Source organism: Brachycentrus maculatus, unplaced genomic scaffold (genome assembly GCF_059751285.1).
Source record: "Brachycentrus maculatus isolate JH-2025_06_01 unplaced genomic scaffold, ASM5975128v1 h1tg000148l, whole genome shotgun sequence".
NCBI lineage: Eukaryota > Metazoa > Arthropoda > Insecta > Trichoptera > Brachycentridae > Brachycentrus > Brachycentrus maculatus.
The window spans coordinates 822,518-845,935 of record NW_028280901.1 but is presented as its reverse complement, the minus strand read 5'-3'; the positions used below and the strand labels follow the sequence as shown (position 1 = coordinate 845,935).

General features: G+C 29.4%; 1 protein-coding gene across 1 annotated transcript in view; it reads left to right on the top strand.

Moving 5' to 3' along the window:
- Positions 1 to 23,418, top strand: part of slo (calcium-activated potassium channel slo) — a 116,289-nt gene that overhangs the window by 45,037 nt on the left and 47,834 nt on the right. The window contains exon 2 of the mRNA XM_088261165.1: positions 22,619 to 22,680. Coding sequence (XP_088117291.1) covers positions 22,619 to 22,680 — 62 coding nt within the window. The remainder of the gene's footprint in view (positions 1 to 22,618; positions 22,681 to 23,418) is intronic.

The following is a 23,418-nucleotide window of genomic DNA, read 5'->3' as shown; positions in this document are numbered from 1 at the left end:
AGATAACTTTATTTTTTGAATCTCTATCTCCACCGATTTAGTTCAGAAACATAAAAGACAAATTTTAATATTTTAATGCTTACTCCTTAGGCTGTTAAATACAGTAATATAAAAAATGTTAACACCATCTTTTTAATCTGCAATAAGTTTTTTCACGTGAATTTTTTTTAAAAAAAAACTTTATTTTTAACAAATATGTGTACATTTCTTAAATTATTTATAGTTTTGGCAGTTACTTTGTAGAATTACATGCTTGTATTTTTTTTTAATAAAACACTTATATAAGACCACTTTTTTAGTGTATACACGACTAGTTTCGAGAACTATAGATGTTAAAAAAAGAAGGTAAAAATACATTCTGATATTTTCACCTGTTGATGATAATGTCTGTAGTTTTCGAAACTAATCGTGCTAACATTAATAATCTCAGAAAAGTGGTCCTATACCAGTGCTTTATTTGTCATATACATATTTTAGTTAAATTCTCTTCATAATACGCTTTGCAGTTCAAAAATTGGCGCGAAAATTATTAAATTGTGTTCTGTAAAATTAAACACACAAGTTTTGATCAAAACATCATAAATATTTAACGATAATAAACCAAAATATTTTCCACCGACTGACGATGAAATTTTGTTTGTGTTGGCAAATGTGGCTTTCGATATTTCTTTGTTAATTGTGTAATGATAGGGAAAACGTAAAAGGTTATTTTATTATCATTGCACTGTATTATGTAATATTAATCAAATTGTTGACATTTATAATGTACTTAAATTATTTAGAAGATCGTGGCTAAAATAATATAAGTTTTGAACGAGTACCACGAGGGACAGTGCCAAAGATTCAAACTGATTGCAATTATTCTTGGCACAAGCATTTTATAATGAATTCCAAACACTCAAAGATAACCCTTATTAAAGCTGGCCAAAACTATAACGTTAAAATAAAATAAAAATTATATATGTGATACTTATTCTTTTATAAAATCATAATTTTTTTTAGTATGTGATACATATTCTAATAAAATCGATTATTTTTATTTGAATGGCAAACTTGATATTTGGCATCACATCAGGTTTATTTAGTTTAATAGTAAAAATTAGTAAATATGGGATTTTAAATAGAGTAATTAACTATAGACAACGTTTAATTACAAACTATTTGTACCCAGCCACACATTGCTGTGGCCCAGTCACGTTAAAAATACAGAAAATAGAAACCACACATTTCTTACGTTTAATTTTTTGAAAATATCAATGAAACACCAATGTAATCGAAAACTCGTTTTGCTGTTACGTTCAACGGTTGGCGCTGCTATTCTGTTAAAAAATGTTTGTCTAATAAAACATGTTTTTACCAGGTGTATGTAAAAACATGCATGTATTTGAATGCAACGTTGTTTGTATGTGTGTGTTTATGTTTCGATACCTTACCTATGGTTTTAAGGGAAAGGTATTTATATTATTTTTTTGACATCTCATCAAAGATAAAGAAGAATATGGAAGTCTGGGCATTTATGGGACTGACGACCGTCATAGGCTGGTTTAAGTGATCACTTTACACACGTGTAATATTCACCAATTCTACCCATTATTGACAACCACACTACTCAAATTCTTGAAAGTTCTACATATATATATGAACCAATTTAGAAACCTTGTTCTTGAATCACTAGAACTTCACTAGAGACATCTATTGGTGAGATGTAAAGAAGCTTTTTACTAAGCAGAAACTCTTATATTAGCATGTGAGGTCCAAATCCTGGATTTCAATCACACACATGGTGAATGTTACACGTGTGTAAAGTGATCACTTTAAACCAGCCTATGACGGTCGTCAGCCCCATAAATGCCCAGACATCCATATACTTCTTCATCTTTGATGAGATGTCAAAAAAATAATATGAAAATAACTCCTGCAATTGGAGATAATCCAGATTTTGTGAACAAGTATTTGGACACACTCAAAATGTTGTAAAGAAAGCTATTTACTTCACTAACCCGCCAACAGATGGATCTTTTAACTGAGATATGAACGCGGTTGTAACAATATTGCATACAAACAACTTTTGAAAATTGAGCCAATATGCTTCGAGTCATGTTGAGACCTATTATGCCTTATTTACGTGTTTGTAAAACGATTTTCTTCTTCACGCAATTTTATACAATGTTTACTATGAGTTGCATTTTAGGAAAACCAATACTACGATTATAAAAGTTTGGCTCGTGTCCAGTTCTAGTATTGCTTTTGATAGGGTTTCATTTATTTTCCAATCCGCCTAAGCACTCGATCATTTCAAACGGCTGTCAGTCACCGTGAAACTCGGGAAAACAAATCAACACTTTACTAATTTATTACATTTATTTAAAAAAATAACGTTTTGCAGAGCTATAAATAAGTAAAAATGAAGCTGAAGGTCGACAACGAGGCCAAAATTTCAAATACCTTGTTCAAAACAAATCAAATACATTTAAATATAAAAATAATATATAAAAAATATTTACAACTTTGATCATTATTCAGCTAGGAATAGTATTATTTCAATTCAAATAGCTCAGTTATTACGTCCCCGTATCTTATATATCGTTTTAACAGATATCAAACATTTTAACATAAGTATTTGCATATTTTTAAAAACATATTCGTTTGTCAAACTAATATAAATTTACATCTTACAATTCGCATATCATATAAATACTTACATACCGACATAAATTTTATTACATTAATGGATTCGTTAGTAACATTTTTAATTTAAGTTTTACTTGGTAAATACCACTATTTCAAAAAAAATAGTGGTATTTACCAAGTAAAACTTAATCATAAAAGGACAACAGTTTACTTGAGAAAGAGTGATGATTTTTTATGATAAGGGGCTGTATACATAGGGTGAGAATTAGCTTTAATTATATTTTTTCATGAACTTTCTTGTAACTTGAACATTTAATAGATTTGTAGAAAACGGTCAAATAAATAATAGTGAAATGGAGATTTTAGCACAAGTTTCCTACTGAGATATTCTGGTCACAAACTATCAACATGTGTGTTAAGATATGTTGAATAAGAGAGGGTAAATGGGAAACAGGGTGACACAAGGGAAATAGCTGAATATAGGGTGGTTCCGCAAACGCTACAATGTACCTACAAATGTCTCGGTTTATTAAATACTTATAAACGTATAACTTATCAACATTTACTAAAGGTGTCAACTTGAGAGGAAATATCCATCGTTTTTTTAAAATACAAATATGAAAGATAAATATTATACATCACAAATTCTCAACTGAGGATCACTTAAGCCACCCAAGTACTAGGTCGTAAGTTCTGGAACACTCAAACTTCCATCATCTTTCGCATACAAAAACGACAGATGCCTCGTTTCAAGTTAGGACACCTATAATATATAATAGTCTATTATCTGTGAGGTGAATAATTCAGAGTCATATAGATTTTTTTTAAATCTACCTAATTTATCTACAGGATTTCCGACATATTTTTATTCATTTTATTCGTTTTATAATCGATAATAATTTTTCAATTAAAAAATATATCCGGCTACGATAACTTTAACCGAGAAGAGCTAAGTTTTCCCGATTTCATTATACAGTGGCGCTGAATGATATGATCAAATCTGCATATTATTTATTGTTCATCCAATTAAACTCGGGAAGTGGCCGAGAAGCTTGAGTGAGTGCCGAGCTCTGTGGTTAGAACTCCGAAGGTTGTTGAATCCATTAGAGTCTGGAGTGAATCGATCCTATTAATGGCACGACGCCAGCACACTGGCAGCGGCTCCTACTAGCTGCTCTCTACAAACAATCGATCTCCTCTCCCAATACCATTATCCCTCTCATTTTGCTGCCCTTAAATCTATAAGGCGACAGAGACAAACTGGATGGAAGCAAACACCGAAATTCATTAACGAAAGTGTTCCGTAAACAGGCGTAAGCGTCATTATAAATCAGGCTTGAGATAATTAAAAAATTATTTAATTTTTACTTGGTGAATATCACTTTTACTTAAAATCTATTGTGATACCGTATCGAAACACGTATAGTAGATTTTAGAAAAAGTGTTATTTACCAAATAAAACCACAATAAATTTAAAATTAATTTTTTGATTTCATTCATTGATTCGGCAGTCACTTTGTTGTTATTATTTTATAAAAACATTTTTCTCATTAAGCCTCAACTCGTTTACGAGGGATTTATGCTCTAACAAACAAAATACATTGTTTTAAAAATTTTATATTTTCCTTAATTCCTGTTAATTATTATTACTGTTGATTTTTTTGCTTCTATCTTATCTATCTGCTCTTATATCCTTTATTATTGTTATTGCAATATATTTTGTTTGTTACAGCTAAAATTACTAGAAAATAAGTGAAGGCTTAATAATAAAAAATAACAACAAATTGACTGCCGAATCAATTAATGAAATTAAAAAATATTTCATTTTCCACGGTTTTTTTTATGTAGAACCGCGTTTTTTAAACTATACCTGTAGAAAAGACCACTCACGGAAAAACTAGGGTGCAAATAAATACGATTTATGGTATGTGGTAGCGGGGAAAGTGACAAAAGGGGGGAAATGATCCGACAAGAATCTCAGCACTACTGCGAGCCCTGCAATGTGGGCCTGAAATCAAAAAAAATAAAAAACATTTATTCGTCACAGCTTAAAAACAAAGGGATAGTACGAAAATTTAAGAACTAAAAATAGTTCCTTTCAAAGTTTCACATTGAGTCGATCCTACTCAAAACAATATTATTTCACCCTTTGTTTTTCTGACTCACGGAGGTTATATTTGTGATGATTATTTTTTACTACATATATCTACAATCGTTCATTTTATATCGAATGATATGAATCACAGACATATTGTTTTAATATATTATCTTTTTTTGTGTACATCGCATAATGCTGCGTTATATTGCTGGTAAATTAGTCAGTTCACTTTAAAACTAAATAACAAACCATCACGCCGCTTCCCCGTAGGGTTAGGCAAAGGGAATATCATGCAAAACCAATATGTCTTTACAAATAATCTTCGCCTGTTCAACATCAATGCATTTCCTCATACATACCGACAGATTATGACTCCTGACCTGACCACATTCAAGTATTTGAAATACTTGATCATGCCAAGTTTTACTCTGTCTTCCACCGCTCCTATTTTCAACTACATTCGCCACATACATTTTTTAACTGTTCTTTCTACTCTTATGTGTTTCACATGCCCAAACCATCTAAACACACTTTTCTTAATTTTATCAATAATACTTATCTCGGCTTTGCATTCTTCCATATATCACCATTAGAACGTTTATCATACATTGTTTTGTCGCACATTCGTCTGAGAGGTCGTATTTTTTCTGGATTCAGTCTACTTTTATCCTTTTTCTGAAAATTTCTTCTTTAATATTGACGAAAACATAAGCAAAATATATGATAAATACTTGGCATAAGAGCTAAAAAATACTCCACCAGCATCTGAATAGTCGCGAAAATGTAAGAAGTTCATTTTTTTGTAGAAAATAACTGTGGTTTCAAAAAATATAGTCGTATCGCGGATCAGTGATTGATTAATCGATTTGCCGACAAATTCCAAATAGCGGTACATCTCTTTTAAAAATAAAGTGAAAAGTATTTGTTTTGTGGTTTTTGGTTATGTAATGTGGGTTTTATATCAAAAGTGCTATGCCAAAATTATTCGCAAAATAATTCGTTTAAATATTTTTGAAGTATAATCGTTTTCTTTGTGAATATTAATAATATGATAAGCGGCAAGTTTGATAAATTTCTCCATCTGTGTGACCCGAATTTTCTTTGATGTCGTTGCCTTTGATATTACGACACCCCATTCATAACGTCTTCACGTCCTTGGTTAGACGAAAATGGTCCATAAATAAAGCTCTCATTATTGAAATTACCACAATTTGTTTAAACGGAGTATTATTAAGATATTATGGAAGGAAATTTCTCGCGTTATTTAACACGTCATTGTGAGCAAATTTTTCCCGGTGTATTTTTTCTTAATGTATATTTTTTCACTTTTTCCACATTGAAAGTCAACAGTAAAAGGAAAGTTTAAAAGACATATCGCTCACTCCTTTCAACAGCGTCAAATATCAAAAAAACTAGATTTTTCAAGAGATCGTTTTTAAAGTTTAAAAATATAGTAAAATGTATTAAAAATACATCAAGTCACTTATTGAACTTTCTACAGTGCAACAGATCTTTTTAGGTAAAACCTGAATGTTTTTTCTCCGTTTCAAAAATACTATGTACATTTAAAAAAATAATTGAACATTACCTTTTCTTCAAAATGCAAAAACAACACTCTCTGCCCTGTAGCGGGTAAAAATTAAGTTAAAAATATTGTAAATTTTCTGGGCATTCCAAAAACATGCACAACTGAAAATTTACGATTTTTGATATATGACGTTGTTGAAAAGAGTGAGCGATAGGACGATTAACAAAATAATTTGAATTTAATTTCCATCTGCATGTGTATTTATAATTTTTCTTCTCCTTTTTTTTCTTCTTCTTTCTTCTTATGGATCCTCGGATCTGTTTCTTTCTTTATCTGTTTCTTATGATATGGATAACCAGCTGTCAAGCTATCGCTTTGAAGGTCTTCCAGGTTATCTTCTAACGTCTGAGTTCTTTTGAAGAGCAATTCGAGACAGTATTTTTTCTTGCATTCTATTGAGATGGGTATTCCAGACTATTTTTTGCTTCACTTTAATATAACTGATTGTTTTCGTATTTTTTGTAATATTTTGGTCTGGTTTGATTTATTGTAAATAACACACACTATTTGTTGTGGATATTGATATACGCCAAGATACAGAGTAATGCTTAAAATGTTTTATCTTCATCTTTATAGGCGTATCTTCTCAAAATCTCATATAATTATTTAACCACCTAGATCGCCCGATTTTACACCAATTTGTTATTAAAAAGAAAAGGTTAATACAACATTTTGTGTTCAAATACTTGTTCACAAATTTGGATTATCTCCAATTATAGGAGTTATTTTTATATAATTTTTTGACATCTCTTCAAACATGAAGAAGAATGTGGAAGTCTGGGCATTTAGCTCCGTAAATGCCCAGATTTCCATATTCTTCTTCATCTTTGATGAGATGTCAAAAAAGTAATATGAAATGGTATATAAATCAATCGTTCAGTGTTTTGCCGATTTGAAAGTCAAAATTTTAGTATTTTGACAAGGGTTACTGCACCACGTCACTCAATATATAATTGATCGTTTATTTTAGTATTATATTTTTCTGACACCAAAAAAAAATCCTACATATAAAAATCTGTCAAAAGAAGTTTTTTTAGTATTCTCTGATCTCAATAATAGTAAATTAATTTATGCATACGTTTACATAAAGCCTAATCTTAAACCCGAATAGTTATTTTTTGAACACTGTAAATTACACAGTGTTATTATAAAACCATTTTGATTTTTTTGTTATTTTTACTTGGTAAATACCGCTATTTCTTAAAATCTATAGCGAAACGTGTTTCGTTGCTTACCGCATCATTTTCAAACACTTTATACGGTGTTTTAAAATGATGCAGAATGCATCGAAACACGTGTTACAATAAATTTTAAGAAATAGTGGTATCTACTAAATAAAACTTAAATTAAATTGATTAGATTTTGCCACAAAGTAATTGCTATTGACTGCAAAGTTACAATTCATCAAACTTCTTGATTGAATTTAATTTCATCCTGGATCGTAGTGCTTGATGCACAACCATAAAAATCGTGACGTAAATTTAAAAGATTTCACAGCGTCGACTGAGTCTTGTGCTTCAAACCTCTTTAGCGCCGCTTTTAAGGCAGTGTTTTCGATCTCTCGCTACTAACTATCCATCGAGGCGCCAAGTGCCTACTCCGTTCCCTGCTTTCAGTAGCTAGCGAGATAAAAAGGGATTGCTCCTACCACGCCAGCTCTGCGCTCACCCCCTCCCCTCCCATACAGCCTCCCATCTACTGTCGCCTCAGGTCTCCGCCGACTGGCGCCCTGGTAGCTTGGCTTTGCGATGCTGCCATGATACAAAAAAATAAATTTACAACATTTTGAGTGTGTCGAAAAATACTTGTTCGCAAATCTGGATTATCTCCAATTCTAGGAGTTATTTATCATGCTATTTTTTGACATCTCAACAAAGATGAAGAAGAATATGGAAGATGAAAAAGAGTATGGAAAAAAAAATCTTTTCGTCTCATTAATAGATGTCTCTATTGAAATTCTAGTAATTGGATCATATATGTATATAGAGCTTCCAAGAATTTGAGTAGTGTGGTTGTCAATCATGGGTAGAATTGGTGAATGTTACACGTGTGTAAAATGATCACTTAAACCAGCTTATGACGTTCATGAGCCCCGGAAATGCTCAGACTTCCTTATTCTTTTTAATCTTTGTTGAGATGTCAAAAAATAATATTAAAAAAAATAAATATTTAAACAACGTGTTACACTTGTTTCAATGCGTTTCGCGTAATTTTCAAACACCGTATAATCAAAATTGTATACGGTATTTGAAAATGGTGCAGAATGCATTGAAACACGTGTTACCTGTAGATTTTGTGAAAAAGTGTATTTAACAAATGAAATATAATTTTTTAAATGGATAAATTTTATCACTGACGAATATTTTTTTTTAAATCAATTGTTTGTATAAGTTTTCAAATAAATACTTTATAATCCCAATTCATTTCGTATTATACTTTAAATCATCAGTATCACTATTCCGTCATAGTTTAGAAAGTAAGCTGTACTAACGTGGTACATTATTTTTTTCAGGTTTTATATTAATTGAATATTATTGTGAACCTTGCTTCATAAGACTAGTGAACAAGTAAATACCAATTGTATGGAGTGTCATATGCACCATTGGGTGAGAATTAGAGTTCGAAAAGAAAGACTGAAATGCATTTATTAAATTTTAAATATTTAAATGTTTATCGCTTTTTAATTCTCGTTTTTCGTATACAATTAAGAACCCTGTTAGAATATCAATATAATTTATTTTTACCATTTCGCGTGCCTATTTAGTCGATATCTTAATATAAGCACGCCAATCAAAAGAACTACAAAATATCGACAGTGGCTTTAATCATAAATTGTATGTATTGTATGTAGTCGACACTGGCTAGAACAGGCATGTCAAACTCGCGGCCTTTTTTTGCGGCCCGCGGATATATTTTTCATTTATTTTAATTATTTATTGAAATCATTTTTTTGTACGGGAACATATGATATTCTTTTACAAAATCATAAAGTAAAATCTACTGTACCTCATGTGACTATCTTTGATAATAAATTATTCACTTAAAGTATGATAAAAATTAAAATGAGATTTTTGAGTTTTTTGATGCGGCCCGCCAGGATACACAAAATACCTTATGCGGCCCTTGGTGCTTTTTGAGACACCTCTGGGCTAGAACACTCTAAAAGGGGGAAAAGCCGTAAAGAAGAAAAATAAGAAGAAGAATAAATATGTATTGTATATATATATATATATATATATATATATATATATATATATATATATATATATATATATATATATATATATATATATATATATATATATATATATATATATATATATATATATATATATATATATATATATTCGTCTAGATTCAACGTTCCTTTGAGCAATTGTTAATGCTCTGATAAATATATCTGGCAACTTCAGTCGAGGTCTCGACTCTGCAAGCCTGGCATAGAATATAGGTCCATATTCCACACAGTAACAGGAAGGCAGAAAGAGGGCGGAGATCATTATTTGCTACAGAGTAGCGAGCCGCCTTTTACAATCTACACACATCTACTGCACAGCATCTCTACGCCGCTACGAGTAGCAATTCGGGTACTTACTGGAACCTTACATAAGTGTGTAGACTATACCGTAAATATACGCTCATGATGGAAATCCCTTTTTGTCGAGGATTGCGAGCCGTAACGCGCCTTTGTTTCAGTCGGCATTATATTGTGAGAACATTAATATTTATTCAAAAGTTGAAAAATAACGACGGAAGTTATTCTCTCCTTCAGAACAAAGCATTTTATACGTTTGTAAAAACCCTAAATTAAAAATACTTACAACCCACGTAAAAATGCTTTGAATAACTAATAAAAATAATGTTATTTATAACCTAAATTACTTGTACATTTTTCATACGAAATACGAATTTTTATTTTGGTTATATTCCGGAATTATATTTATAATGTTCGTCTATGGTATTACATTTTCATGTATAAAATTAATCGTTTTGTTCTTAATATAAATTGGTTTAAAAAAGTTTTTAATTAAATTTCATCTTCAGTGCCTTTAATAATTCACTTTTTTATTTCAATTTAAATTATTATGTAATTGAGGTTACTACTACACAATGAAGTATTTAATTACCAAATTACAAAATAATTATACGTGGATAGAATTTTCTTTTATTTTTTACATACTATCTAGATATACGAAAATACGTGGACCGACATTAAGTCAAACAGATATTTGACGAAATAACTTTTCAAGTATTTAAATGAACTAATAAAATATGCATATTTAAAGTTATTATTAACTTTGTGGTATGATAGTCATGAAGTAGTGTTTTTTTAAAGTAGTATTACAGAAAGTAAACGATGAATGATAAGGAGAGTGTTATTTTAATTAATAATTGCTTTGTTGTAACAGAAAACTGGGTAAGATAGTTGTAAGTGTTCAAAATGTTGTGAATGAGATGTATATTGTTGACTTTTGATGCAATAGGTTAATGTGGATTTGATTTTGTTATATTAAGAATATGGTTTCTTTTTTTCATTAAAAAACATATCTGATATAATGCATTTTTGACTAAATGTCTGTTACTCCAATTTTCCATTACCTAAATGTCTGAATCCCAAATATATTAATATATTATTCATAAAGGAGATGAATGTATTTTCTTTTGTCGTTCATATCATGACGCATGTTTTTTTTGATAATAAGAAGAAATTAAAGTGATAATTCATGTCTCAGAGCACCCCTAACCTTTTAAACTATCCAAGAATATTGCCTCTCTAGAGCTTTGCCTGAAAGATTATGACCACACCCATACATCTGCGCTATTTATTTGTCTAAAAATGGCAAAATTAAACCTCTCTGAAAACCTTTTGATAATTTACTTTGAGTCTTTGGAGCCAAAAACGACATTGTTGCAATACCGACGGAATAATTTGCATATGAAAATTTCACTGACGTCATCATCCCTCTGCCGACGAGCTTCGAAACATTTTTTTCGCAAACTCTATGATTTTAAATTTAAAAACAAAATTCTAAGTTAATTCAAAACTTAAGTGATAATTGTACAACTGTGTTACCGCACAGTTAATGATTTCTTTTAGTTTTTCACTGAACAAAGGCGAATAATAATTAACCACGATTTGTGAACTGTCAATATTTAACATACACTGGAATTACGTAGGCTATTGATATCCGATATTACTTCTTTATTTGAATTGAAATTGTTTTTGTTTAAAGGTTTTGTAATTTAAGCAAACGAAGTCTTTACTTAAAAAACTAATGGCACTAAAAAGCCACATTAAAAACGATATAAATAGGCAAATAAATCCACCTTAATGCTCTATGATTGTAGTTATAGGTGTAATTATTCCGTCTTAGGCTCGGTAAGCAAGGCTAAGACGGCGGTAAGCCCTATAAATACCCAGACTTCCATATTCTTCTTCATCTATGTTAAGATATCAAAAAAATATGTAAATTATGTGTATGATAAACAATTAATGGTTCAAGCATTGTTATTTTTCTTACAAGTAAAGTTGTTTTTTTTTACTATCAAGATTATTATTTTTATAGAACAATGGTTGATAGTTTCTGAGAGCTATTATTATTATTTTCTTCTTGATAACATCATTTTGTTATTTTATTTTGTTTATATTTTTGTATTAAATAAAAAAAAACAGATATTGATTCCCGTGGGACCGTTTTATCCGCAGAAACTTACTACCTAACAGATTTAATAATGAGAACACCATTCCGTCAAATATATGTTTGTAAAATGTAATGAAAAAATTCGTTTCCATATACATATGCATAAGATCCACTTCATAGTAAATTCAATCTTAAAGCCTAAGTACGGCATTCACGCGCATATTAATCCCCAGAGAAATACCATTTGCTGCTTAGTTTTAATATTTATTTACTATTAAACACGTACAATTATTCCACGCATTCAATAACCTAATTCCTTGCAAGGCTAGCATGTGTGAAAAATATTAAGTCAGTAACTACCGAGCAGGTCGCGTGTTATAGCTGTGTATGGCAACCCCAAGTTTCAATTCAAAGCGAACTTTCCTCAAAGCAAACTTATTGCCATAGTTTTGAAATCTACATAATATTTTAAGTCGTATTTCAAAGGAATTCTCTGAATTGTATATAATTTTACTCGTCCATCACAAAATTCGTATAATATCACTACCATTACTTATTACTATAGAAACAAGGTTAAATATTTCTTAAAAACATCTGCAATTGATAGGATTTTACCCTCTACGTTTAACTTATATCGCTTACTCCTTTCAACAACGTCATATATCTATATTTTTCAGGAGATCGTTTTTAAAGTTAAAAATATAATCAAATGTTTTAAAAATATATATCAAGCCACTTTTTGAACTTTTTACGTGCAACAAATCTTTTAAGGTAAAATCTGAATGTTTTTTTCTCTTTTTGAAAAATATTTTCCATCAATAAATTCAATAAATATAGTTTATAAAAAAAAATAATGAAACAATACCTTTTCTTCAAAATGCAAAAACATTACTTTCTGCCCCGTAGCGAGTAAATATAGTACATTTTCTGGGCATTCCGAAAACATGCACAACTGAAAATTGACGATTTTTGATATATGACGCTGTTGAAAGGAGTGAGCAATATTATATTTTTGTACTACGTACATAAAATAATGTTGACTGAGTCGTGGACTTCTAGTCAGATTTTTGTGATTCGATCCCCACTTCATCGCAACTTTATACCAATTTTCAAACAGAATCCTCTCGTTTTATCTAAAAATATTAAAATATTTGTTAATATTTTTAACTGTCGATTTTATATGCACGTACTTTAAAGTTCAGCCTTTTGCCTAATTAGCTTTAATTGCTTTTTTTTTACCTTTTTTTTCATTTATGCCTTCCAAATTTATACCTCCTTAATTTTTGCCATTTTTTTTTCTTAATGATGTTTTTACAATATTGATATTAAATATTATTTACAACTTAAATAGTGAGAAAGTAACAATCACAAAGAAAAAAAATACTGACCATGCCAAGTTTTCCTCAGTCTTCCTCTGCTTCTATTGCCAACCACATGCGCATCATAAATTTATTTTAATATCCTTTCTTTACTCATTCGTTTCACATGCTCAAACTACCGTATAAATCGTATAAATTATATTTATTAAATTGATAAAATTAATTAGCTGTATTTATAAAAATATACATAAATCTATATCTATATATCTTCGTCTTCAAACCTTTATCCGCACCCCAATGGTGCATAGGGCACTGCAGCATACAAACGCAGTTTTATCTTGATCGTTATCATATGTAGGTGATCAGCAGTCCTCCGGATCAGTCCAAGGTAATATCGAATAAATTTTACAGATAAAATCACTTGGAAATCGAGCCCAGGACCTCAAGAACGGTATCCGAGCGTGCTGATCATTACACTACGGAGGCGGACTTTAATATCCATATATAGCCAATTAACTTATAACAAAAATATAACTAACAAAAAATTTATGCATGTAAATATCAATATTTTTTTAATAAGCTTCGTTTTAGTTAAATAAGCTTCGTTTCAATAAAACAAGTATAATTTTAAAAAATATACGTATTCGCAATTTTCCTGAAGAGAAAATCTGAAGCACCGTGAGCTCGTCCTTTCTATTTGGTGTCGTTATTTCCACTTCCTTTCCCGCTTTCATCCGCACTCCGCAGTAGGTCACAGGGTATTGATCTGTAGGCAGGATTGTTACCCCCATAGCCTGTATACGTGCGTTTCCACAGCGAGTACGCCCGTATAGCTGTATAGCTACACCCTATGCTCCGCGCGGCTCTCAATCTTTTATGCGATCCATTTAAATGCTAAGCAGAAAAGCTAACGCCAATAAAGAGTCTTCTGGTATATTTCGTATCTCTTTTGCCTACCGCATTCATCGAACATGTCTAAAATATTGCCAAAATTCAATTTATAATCAACTAAAGGCATGCTTTGATATAACAATATACACAAATATTAGCAAATACAATGTTTAAAAATTAACGAAGTTTATATTATTTCAAACATCTTTAGTGCGTCATGCAAATAACAACAAAAACATAAATAACAATTAATTACGAGTCGTTATATACTTAGATTACTAAAAATAAACTTACAATGTAAAAAATACTAATCACAAAGAATTTGTTTTTAATATGATAGAAAAAAATTATGATTCTCATGTAATCTTTTCAGATAATTTATTACATTATTTTTTTGTAATATTTATTTCCCACAATTTCTTAACTTAGAAGCGTTCAATTACTAGTTAATAAATGCAACATTTTATAATTTATTTAATTTACAAACATTTTACAATTTAATTAATTTACTAGATATTTCTACTTTAAACGTACCTTATAATTTTTGTTTATTAAAAGCAATGTTAAACTTGTAGTATGGTAATATAACACTCTACTTACCATCCATCGTTTTTGTAATACCACTTACTTCATCAGTTTTGGAATAACCATTCTATTATCAGGTCAAATGTAAATTTCATGTAAAGGTTATTCTGAAACCGGTAGTCATAAAAGAGTATTATTAAATGATATTACACAAAGTGAACGATGAATGATAAGGAGAATGTAATCTTATACTAGTTACCTCTCCAAAAAAAGAGACTAAACTCTTGTGCTTGGAGAGAGACTTACAGTCAATGTTTATTTTTGTATTTTTATTAATTTATATTTTTGTGTTTTTTTTTTCAATTAACATGTATAAAAGGCATTTAATTTATTTTGAAAATTTAATTATTTAAATTTTTTATGTCTGTAAGGAGGTTACTGAAACATTTGAAGACATACATGTGAATATATTGTAAAGTTGGTTAATTTTTTTTTATTTGCTGGGGAATTATACACTTTACATTATAAGAAAATATTTAAAAAGAAACGTTACATGAACAATAATAAAGCCAATTAAATAATTCCATAATAAATGTTATAATTAGTTGCACATTAAGATCATGATTATTAGATTCAGTCTATATATTTTCTCGCTAAGTCCATTGTTTGAGAAACAATGCCGGTTTATATTCGTTAGGGGCTGCTGTACCGACGACCCACTGTATGTATATATACGTTAGGGCTGTCCTTTACTGGGTCATTCCGTTTTGTCTCTACCTTTGGGAAACGGTTGGGGATGTTCCCCCGAATCGTCAATTTCCCGCAGCGACAAAAGATTTCAGCTTTTAAATTGGCATTTAATAAGCGTTGAAAATATGTAAATTTGAGATTTCATTTCAGATTTTTTCCAAAAATCGTTTATAAACAACTTTATGTAAAATATTTTAATAAACTTAAATTATAAAAGAACTGTTACTGGTGAGTGTATATTTGAACGAATAACCTCATCTAGATAGCACTGTTATATTTCAAAAGCTAAAAAAAATCTAAAATATATGAAATATAAATGAGAAACAAAAAAGAAATATTTGATAAAATGTGAAACATTTAATTTAAATTTACCTTAATACAATCAAATTGGCTTACATCTCTACCAAGTTACATAAATTATTGATGAACTAAAAGTCCAACTTATTATAAAATAATTAACACCTCTATCACTTACTGGTTCATAGGGCACTGCATCGAAATTGAAGCAATGTATATTTGATAATTTGTCATATGAAAGCAAGGTGATCAATCCTACATTTCAATTGCCAATCAAGGGTAATATTATGTAAATATTGGAGTAGAAAAATATTAAATTTTTTATGACCATCCTGGGAATCGAATCCGAGACCAAATGGAAGATATATGTCCTGACCATTATACTATGGAGGTGGATTTTTATAATATAAGCTTTAATATAATTAATAATATACAATTGTATAACAATCAGTAAGACGTAAGAGTATTATTTATCAATTTGGCAACAACGTGGAATAACATGTACGATTTAAATATAAAAATAAAACACTTGTATAAAACCACTTTTTTGAATTTTTAATATAAACACAACTTGTTTCGAGAACTACAGATGTTCTCGAAACTAATCATATTTTGTAAATCAACATTAAAAAGTATTTATTAGTGAAAATATTTTATTTTTACATATGAGAAATTTATGATGCTATTTAGGCTACAACGTACATAAAAATATATTACTTTTTAAGTTCTATCGCCGCAAAAAGACGCCTTGAAATGAAATTTTACTGATGAGTTGTAAGAATTATTTTGTTTTATTCATGATTATACGTATATAATAAACGTACTTCTAATCATAAATGAAATAGGGAATAAAATTCAAAATTTCTTTGAAAAGATAAAATATGCATATCTTTTTCGCGATTCAAGTATACGAAAATGTATTTATACGCTTACAAACCATGAAAGAAATGAAAAAAATATGGCATAAGTATATTAAATGTGTACTACCTTTTACGTACTCGTATCGGTGAGGCAGATTTAGAGAGAGAATTGGAAAAGCTCGCGATATAAAAGCATTCTCTACCTACACTTGGGAGAAATCTATCGAGGGATTTCTACAATGTGGAAAATGGGAAAAGCTTCGAACGTAGCGCGGTTATTACTACGTCAATGCTAAAAAGAGACACTTTTCATTTTTACGATCGACGGATATAAAAAATTTCAACGACAAATTTATTGACGCTGTCGCAAATATGATCGGTTCCGACATGACGTTCCTGATACGCTGAAATATTCACATCATCTAAACGTATTAACGTTTAGTAAGAACGATGAATTTTCAAATTAAATATCTATAAAACATTTCGTATTTTTAATCTGATAAATAAGTAATTTAGGCTTCTCTTTCTTTTGAGTAATACGTTCTCTTAAATGAAATAACAACTACATATACGGTTATTCATACATTTATTTTATTTGACCAGTGACCGGGTTTCGTCGTTGCCGACATCATCGGACTGGTGGGAGGCTCAACAAAATTCTATATATATATATATATATATATATATATATATATATATATATATATATATATATATATATATATATATATATATATATATATATATATATATATATATATATATATACATATATATATATTCATATATATATATGTATATATATATATATATATATATATATATATATATATATATATATATATATATATATATATATATATATATATATTTATATATATATATATATATATATATATATATATATATATATATATATACATATATATATATATATATATATATATATATATATATATATATATATATATACATATAAATATATATATATATATATATATATATATATATATATATATATATATATATATATATATATATATATATATATGTTTAACAAAGCAGGGGTTGAAATCCATGATTTTATATAATTTCATAAGTTCATGTAATTAACGATCAATATAAAACTGGTTCGATGCGATGTATGGCGCAGATAAGGGTAATGAAAGAAAAAGCCTACTTTCTTAACCAAAAAGTCTGTACGATGTTATGATTTTATTGCGAGAAGAAATATTTGCGTTATTGTTATTTAACGACTTACCAAGAATGAATAAACAATCGAAGCCTTAACTACTTACATTTTAACAAAAGCTCTGTCAAGACGCTTGCCAAGTTAATGTTGAATAAGAAACTGGAATATGATTAATGTGCTTTGCAGTAACGATCTTTTAATGTGATCAACTAAACTTTCATCGGTTGTCAACTATGTATTCTGCGATGATAAATATTCAACACAAAAGTAACATCGCGTTGATATCGACCTATGAAAAATAACGATTATTCTCATCTTACTCTTAAAACTATTTCTTTTCTTATATTTGACAATGCAATTAGCATATTGCAACTAATCATTATCCACTTGGTTTTATTGAACCAAGTGGATAGTAATTTTATTTTATTTTTATTTGTTCGGGAATGGTACAACTTTATATTTAAGAAAAGTATGAAATAAAAAATTGTTACATTAATAAAAATAAAGCCAATTAAACAATTCCACATTTATGTTATAATAACTATTAAAACATTGAGAGATAAAAAAAAAGAGTGAGTGTGTGTGTGTGTGAGGAAGGGAGTAAAAGGGTAGGAGGGGAATAAATGAGAGTTGTAAAAATATTTTTTTCCTACGCAATTAACCGGTTTCATCGCTTTTAGACACACGCAAAGGATTTCAAGATTTTTATTGTTGCCTTAACATAGATGAAGAAGAAGTATTTATTTTGACCTGCCCGCGAGGAAACGAACCCGCGGTTTCCAGCACGGTAGCTAAACACGGGCACTATTACACCACACAGGTGGCTATTAATTATTAGGTGTAAATAAATACGTATAAGTATGTTTATATATTTTTTTATTGGGAAATATTTTATTGAGAGTCACCTAACCTAACCATGCAAATTTTACTTAAAAATAGGTAACGTGTGTATATTTTTCTTGTTTTATTTACTTAGGTACATTGTATGTAGTATATCTTTAAAAATACTACTTACATGTCGCTCACTCCTTTCAACAACGTCATAAATAAAATAAAATATTTTCCAGGAGATCGTTTTTAAAGTTTAAAAATATTATACAATGTATTAAAAATAAATATCAAGCCACTTATTGAACTTTTTACTGTGCAACAGATCTTTTTATGTAAAACCTGAATGTTTTTTCTCCATTTGAAAAATATTGAGTTTTTTTTAATCAAATAATTAAACAATACCTTTTCTTCAAAATGCAAAAACAACACTTTCTGCCCTGTAGCGGGTAAATATTAAGTTAAAGAATTTGCCGCTTTGTTGGGATATAGTACATTTTCTGGGCATTTCGAAAACATGCACAACTGAAAATTGACGATTTTTGATATATGACGTTGTTAAAAGGAGTGAGCGATATGTACATACAACGAATTACTCATAATATATTCCAGTTCCGGGGTCTGTTATGTTAATTCATTCTGGTGACGTCATTAAAAAATCACAACCGAATGATTTTTAAATTTTCGTATACGTAGTTTTGTGCCCAATAACCGGGAAATCGATTTAACCATATACACCAATATGCTAAGTGCAGCTGAAAACAAAGGGGAATTCGTTGACTTATTCATGAAAATCGATTCTTGTAACGACATATTTCACAGATATTTTGATTGTTAGACAATAATAACGTACTTTGAACGTTGTCTCCTTGGGACCAACCGAGATTGGGTACGGTAGAATTAGTTTGTAAATATGTATACCCAGTGGCGGGCATCCTATTTTTTTCAATTACCAACGTCCAAGTGACTCCGAAATCTTTTCTCTGATACCTTTTTTCAAATCAAATAACATGTCATGATTTAGAATTTTGGAATTACCTAACGTCCAAGAAAGTCTGAAATCTAGCTACGGCTTATACAACCCTGCTTATCAAGGCCCTAGTTAGGCTTCAACTTGATTAGTTTTATAACCTATGCCTACTCGTGAGTGGATTTACTCTTTATGTCTTAAGTTTCAATAATTTCATGTAATCCATGAGTGAAAATCCCAGACAAAAATACCCGCTATCTCGTTAGAGGCATGAGTTTGTACATTTCATTGATTCTAAGTTAGCAGTGAAGTTACTAAGGTGTATGATTTTACTTCTTGATTTTGCTTAGGAAGTGAGTTTACATATGTCCTAGATATATGTATATATATATATATATGTATATATATATATATATATATATATATATATATATATATATATATATATATATATATATATATATATATATATATATATTTATATTTATATGTGTATATATATGTATATATATATATATATATATATATATATATATATATATATATATATATATATATATATATATATATATATATATATATATATATATATATTTATATATATATTTATATATATATATATATATATATATATATATATATATATATATATATATATATATATATATATATATATATATATATAATATGTATATATATATGTGTGTGTGTGTATATGTATATGGCGGGCATCCTACCAAATTTTCTCGATCGTGTAATGCGGGTTAACACACGGGCGGATGTTTTTAGAAATGCATGTGGCGCAGGATCTGTTTTGTCTTTATCTTCTGGTATTGTCAGCCATGGATTTTGCGGCTATCCATTGATTGAAAGTTTGTCTCTGTCATATGCCATGCCTCCGCGGGTTTTCATTATTTTTATTAACAATCAATCATGGCTGCTCAAGGTTAAGCGACCTTTCTGTAATGTCAAGAGTTGAAAATTCTCCGTTAATTTATGCTGCTAGGAAATTCTGAAAAAAGCTGATGGTCAGCCATTTGCACTTGTAAAGTCATTCGTGTTTATGTAACAGCCCTAAGATTCTACGATCCACGATTTTCACCTGAAAAATCGTATACGGTATCTGTCACCTGTCCACTAAAAAGCTCATTGTTGCGTAGGATTTGTAATAGTTCACGGATTCTAGCTAATACTCAATACAAATAACCCTCTGAAAGAAATCAAATCACTAATAACTCCATAGGTATAACGACTCACTAAATGATTCAGCGTCGGTATAGATTGTATCACATTCCTATACACAAGACCAACCTGCCGATGGTTATGCCTGTACGAAGAGCTACCGCTATGTTGAATAATATCTCATTGGATATTGATCTGTTCCATGTGTCTGAAGGAGTTTTCCAACGCGGGATTCTTCAAAACCTTTAGCAAAAGTATTCTTGCATATTTTAGATTTTAAGTATACGCTTTCAATTTTAAGTTTGTAATGTGTATGTTTATTGTAAATAAATGAAATTGAATTAAATGGAAATGCTCTTTATGGAACTTAGGTTTTCTTTCCAGTCAACATTTGTATTTGATAACGTAAAATTATACGCAGATAGGTATCATAATATAATTAATGCCGTCTTATGCAGAAACGCGTTATTGGTTTTTCGAAAATGTACAAAAAATATATACCAGATTATAAGCCCCCAAAAACACAAAATACAAGCTAAATATTATTTTCTCAAGTATAATTCTATTTAAATTGAAAACAAACAGCCATTGAAAATTTTGCTCAAAACAAACAGACTCAAGTACACTAGAGAAACAAAGGCAATTCAAACTTAACAAGAAAAGCACTAGAAATATTAAATGGTATGTCATAAGATCAGGTCTTATCTCACAATAATCGGTTAACACAAAAATGTTCTAAATCATTCCATTACGTTTATTTTATAATATCAAAATCAATAATTTCTGTATTGAAAACCCGTTTTTTGTATATGTATATATATATTGTAAATATATATATATATATATATATATATATATATATATATATATATATATATATATATATATATATATATATATACATATGTATATATATATATATATATATATATATATATATATATATATATATATATATATATATATATATATTTATATAAATATATATATATATATAGTGGTTTTTCATATGTGTGTTTCATATTTGTGGAGGTCCTCACCAAAACGTTATATTTCCATTATAAATGATTAAAGTAATCAGGAATTCTAGCTTGTAAAATTGTAACGTTTTGATATGATTTAATGATTTCATATTAGTTTAACACAGGATTGGTCACGTTTTGTCGCAACTTTAATTAAGATTTCGATAGAATACAGTAAACAGAACAGATTTGTATTTGAAGGATTTTTTGTGCAATATAGGAAATGTAACTTTTTAGCGAGGACCTCCACATTTGCCTAAAAACATTTACGTATTAAAAATAAACAAAAACACTAGCTATCTTGATAGTATGTCTTTCATACGTTGCCTACTTTAGGCTATCGGACTTGTCAGAATCTGGTCGGTTAGATTGTGAATCGAGTTAAAATGCCTTCCCGAACAAGCCCCATCAACGGTTATGAATTTGGATTATGAGGTGATGTGCTCAAAAGAGCTATAATATTTCATTTTGAGAACTTTATAATGCCTGCGACTCGGCGTTCATAATAAATCTACCACGTTTTACGCACATTAAAGTCTGCCACGGAAAACTTTTGTCGCTTCTGCTTCAAAATACTCACGAGTTAAGAACGAGTCTTTTCCTTTAAAGCTATGTCAGTTTTGCCGTAGAAGGCACTAATAAATTATTTCCGTCGATATTTCCCTTCTCGTTGGGTAATATCCATATCTCGTTTGCTCGTTTCAGAAATTCACCGGGAAAAGGAATTTGCATAGACTCTATCTGAATAATATATGCTGTACTACGAAAATAATTTATTTTAACCACGAAATGTATTAATGTTAGTGTTTTTTCTTCTTTCTAGGTAGTGTTGGTGTTCATTCTGAGTATTGCATCGCTCATCATCTACTTTATAGACGCGTCTAGGTAAGTTTTTTTCATATAAATACCTAAGTATATAATTTATCGTGGGTGTACTGGCAAAAAACGTTAACTCGAAAATATGCAATTTTGAATTAATGAAGCATATTATAAAGTTTTCAACGTTCTATAAACTGGAAAAATATTCTGAAATATATCTCCATGTCAATAAATCCCGCAAAATAATTTTGCGGAATCGTATATTATAGTTCTTTTTATGCTGCTGAAGTGTTTTGAGGTTCTGAACAAAGTTCAATAATACTTGTGAACACGAGGAACTTCAATGTTGCTTTATAGAAAGCAAAAAATACTCGTTTAGGTGATCTCTTACAATATACTCACTAAGTCCTCCTTATCTTCCTCCTATAGTCCTCTTTGGGTCAATGAAGAGGCGTTTATTTGAAAAACATTTAATAATATTGTAATTTTTGACAAACAGTTATTAATGGAATCTTTTCAAGTAATTTCAGTCATTTGATTAATGCTTTCCAGATTTTTTTAAAATTAAATAACGTGTCATGATTTAGAATTTTTGAATTACCTAACGTCCAAGTGACTCTGAAATCTATCTACGGCTTTTAAAACACTGCTTACCAAGGCCCTAGTTAGGCTTCAACTTGATAAGTGTTATAGCCTATACCTACTTGTGAGTGAATTTACTCTTTATGTTTAAAGTTACTATAATTTCATGTCATTCATGAGTGAAAATTTAGGCAAAATACTCGCTATTTCACTAAAGGTATG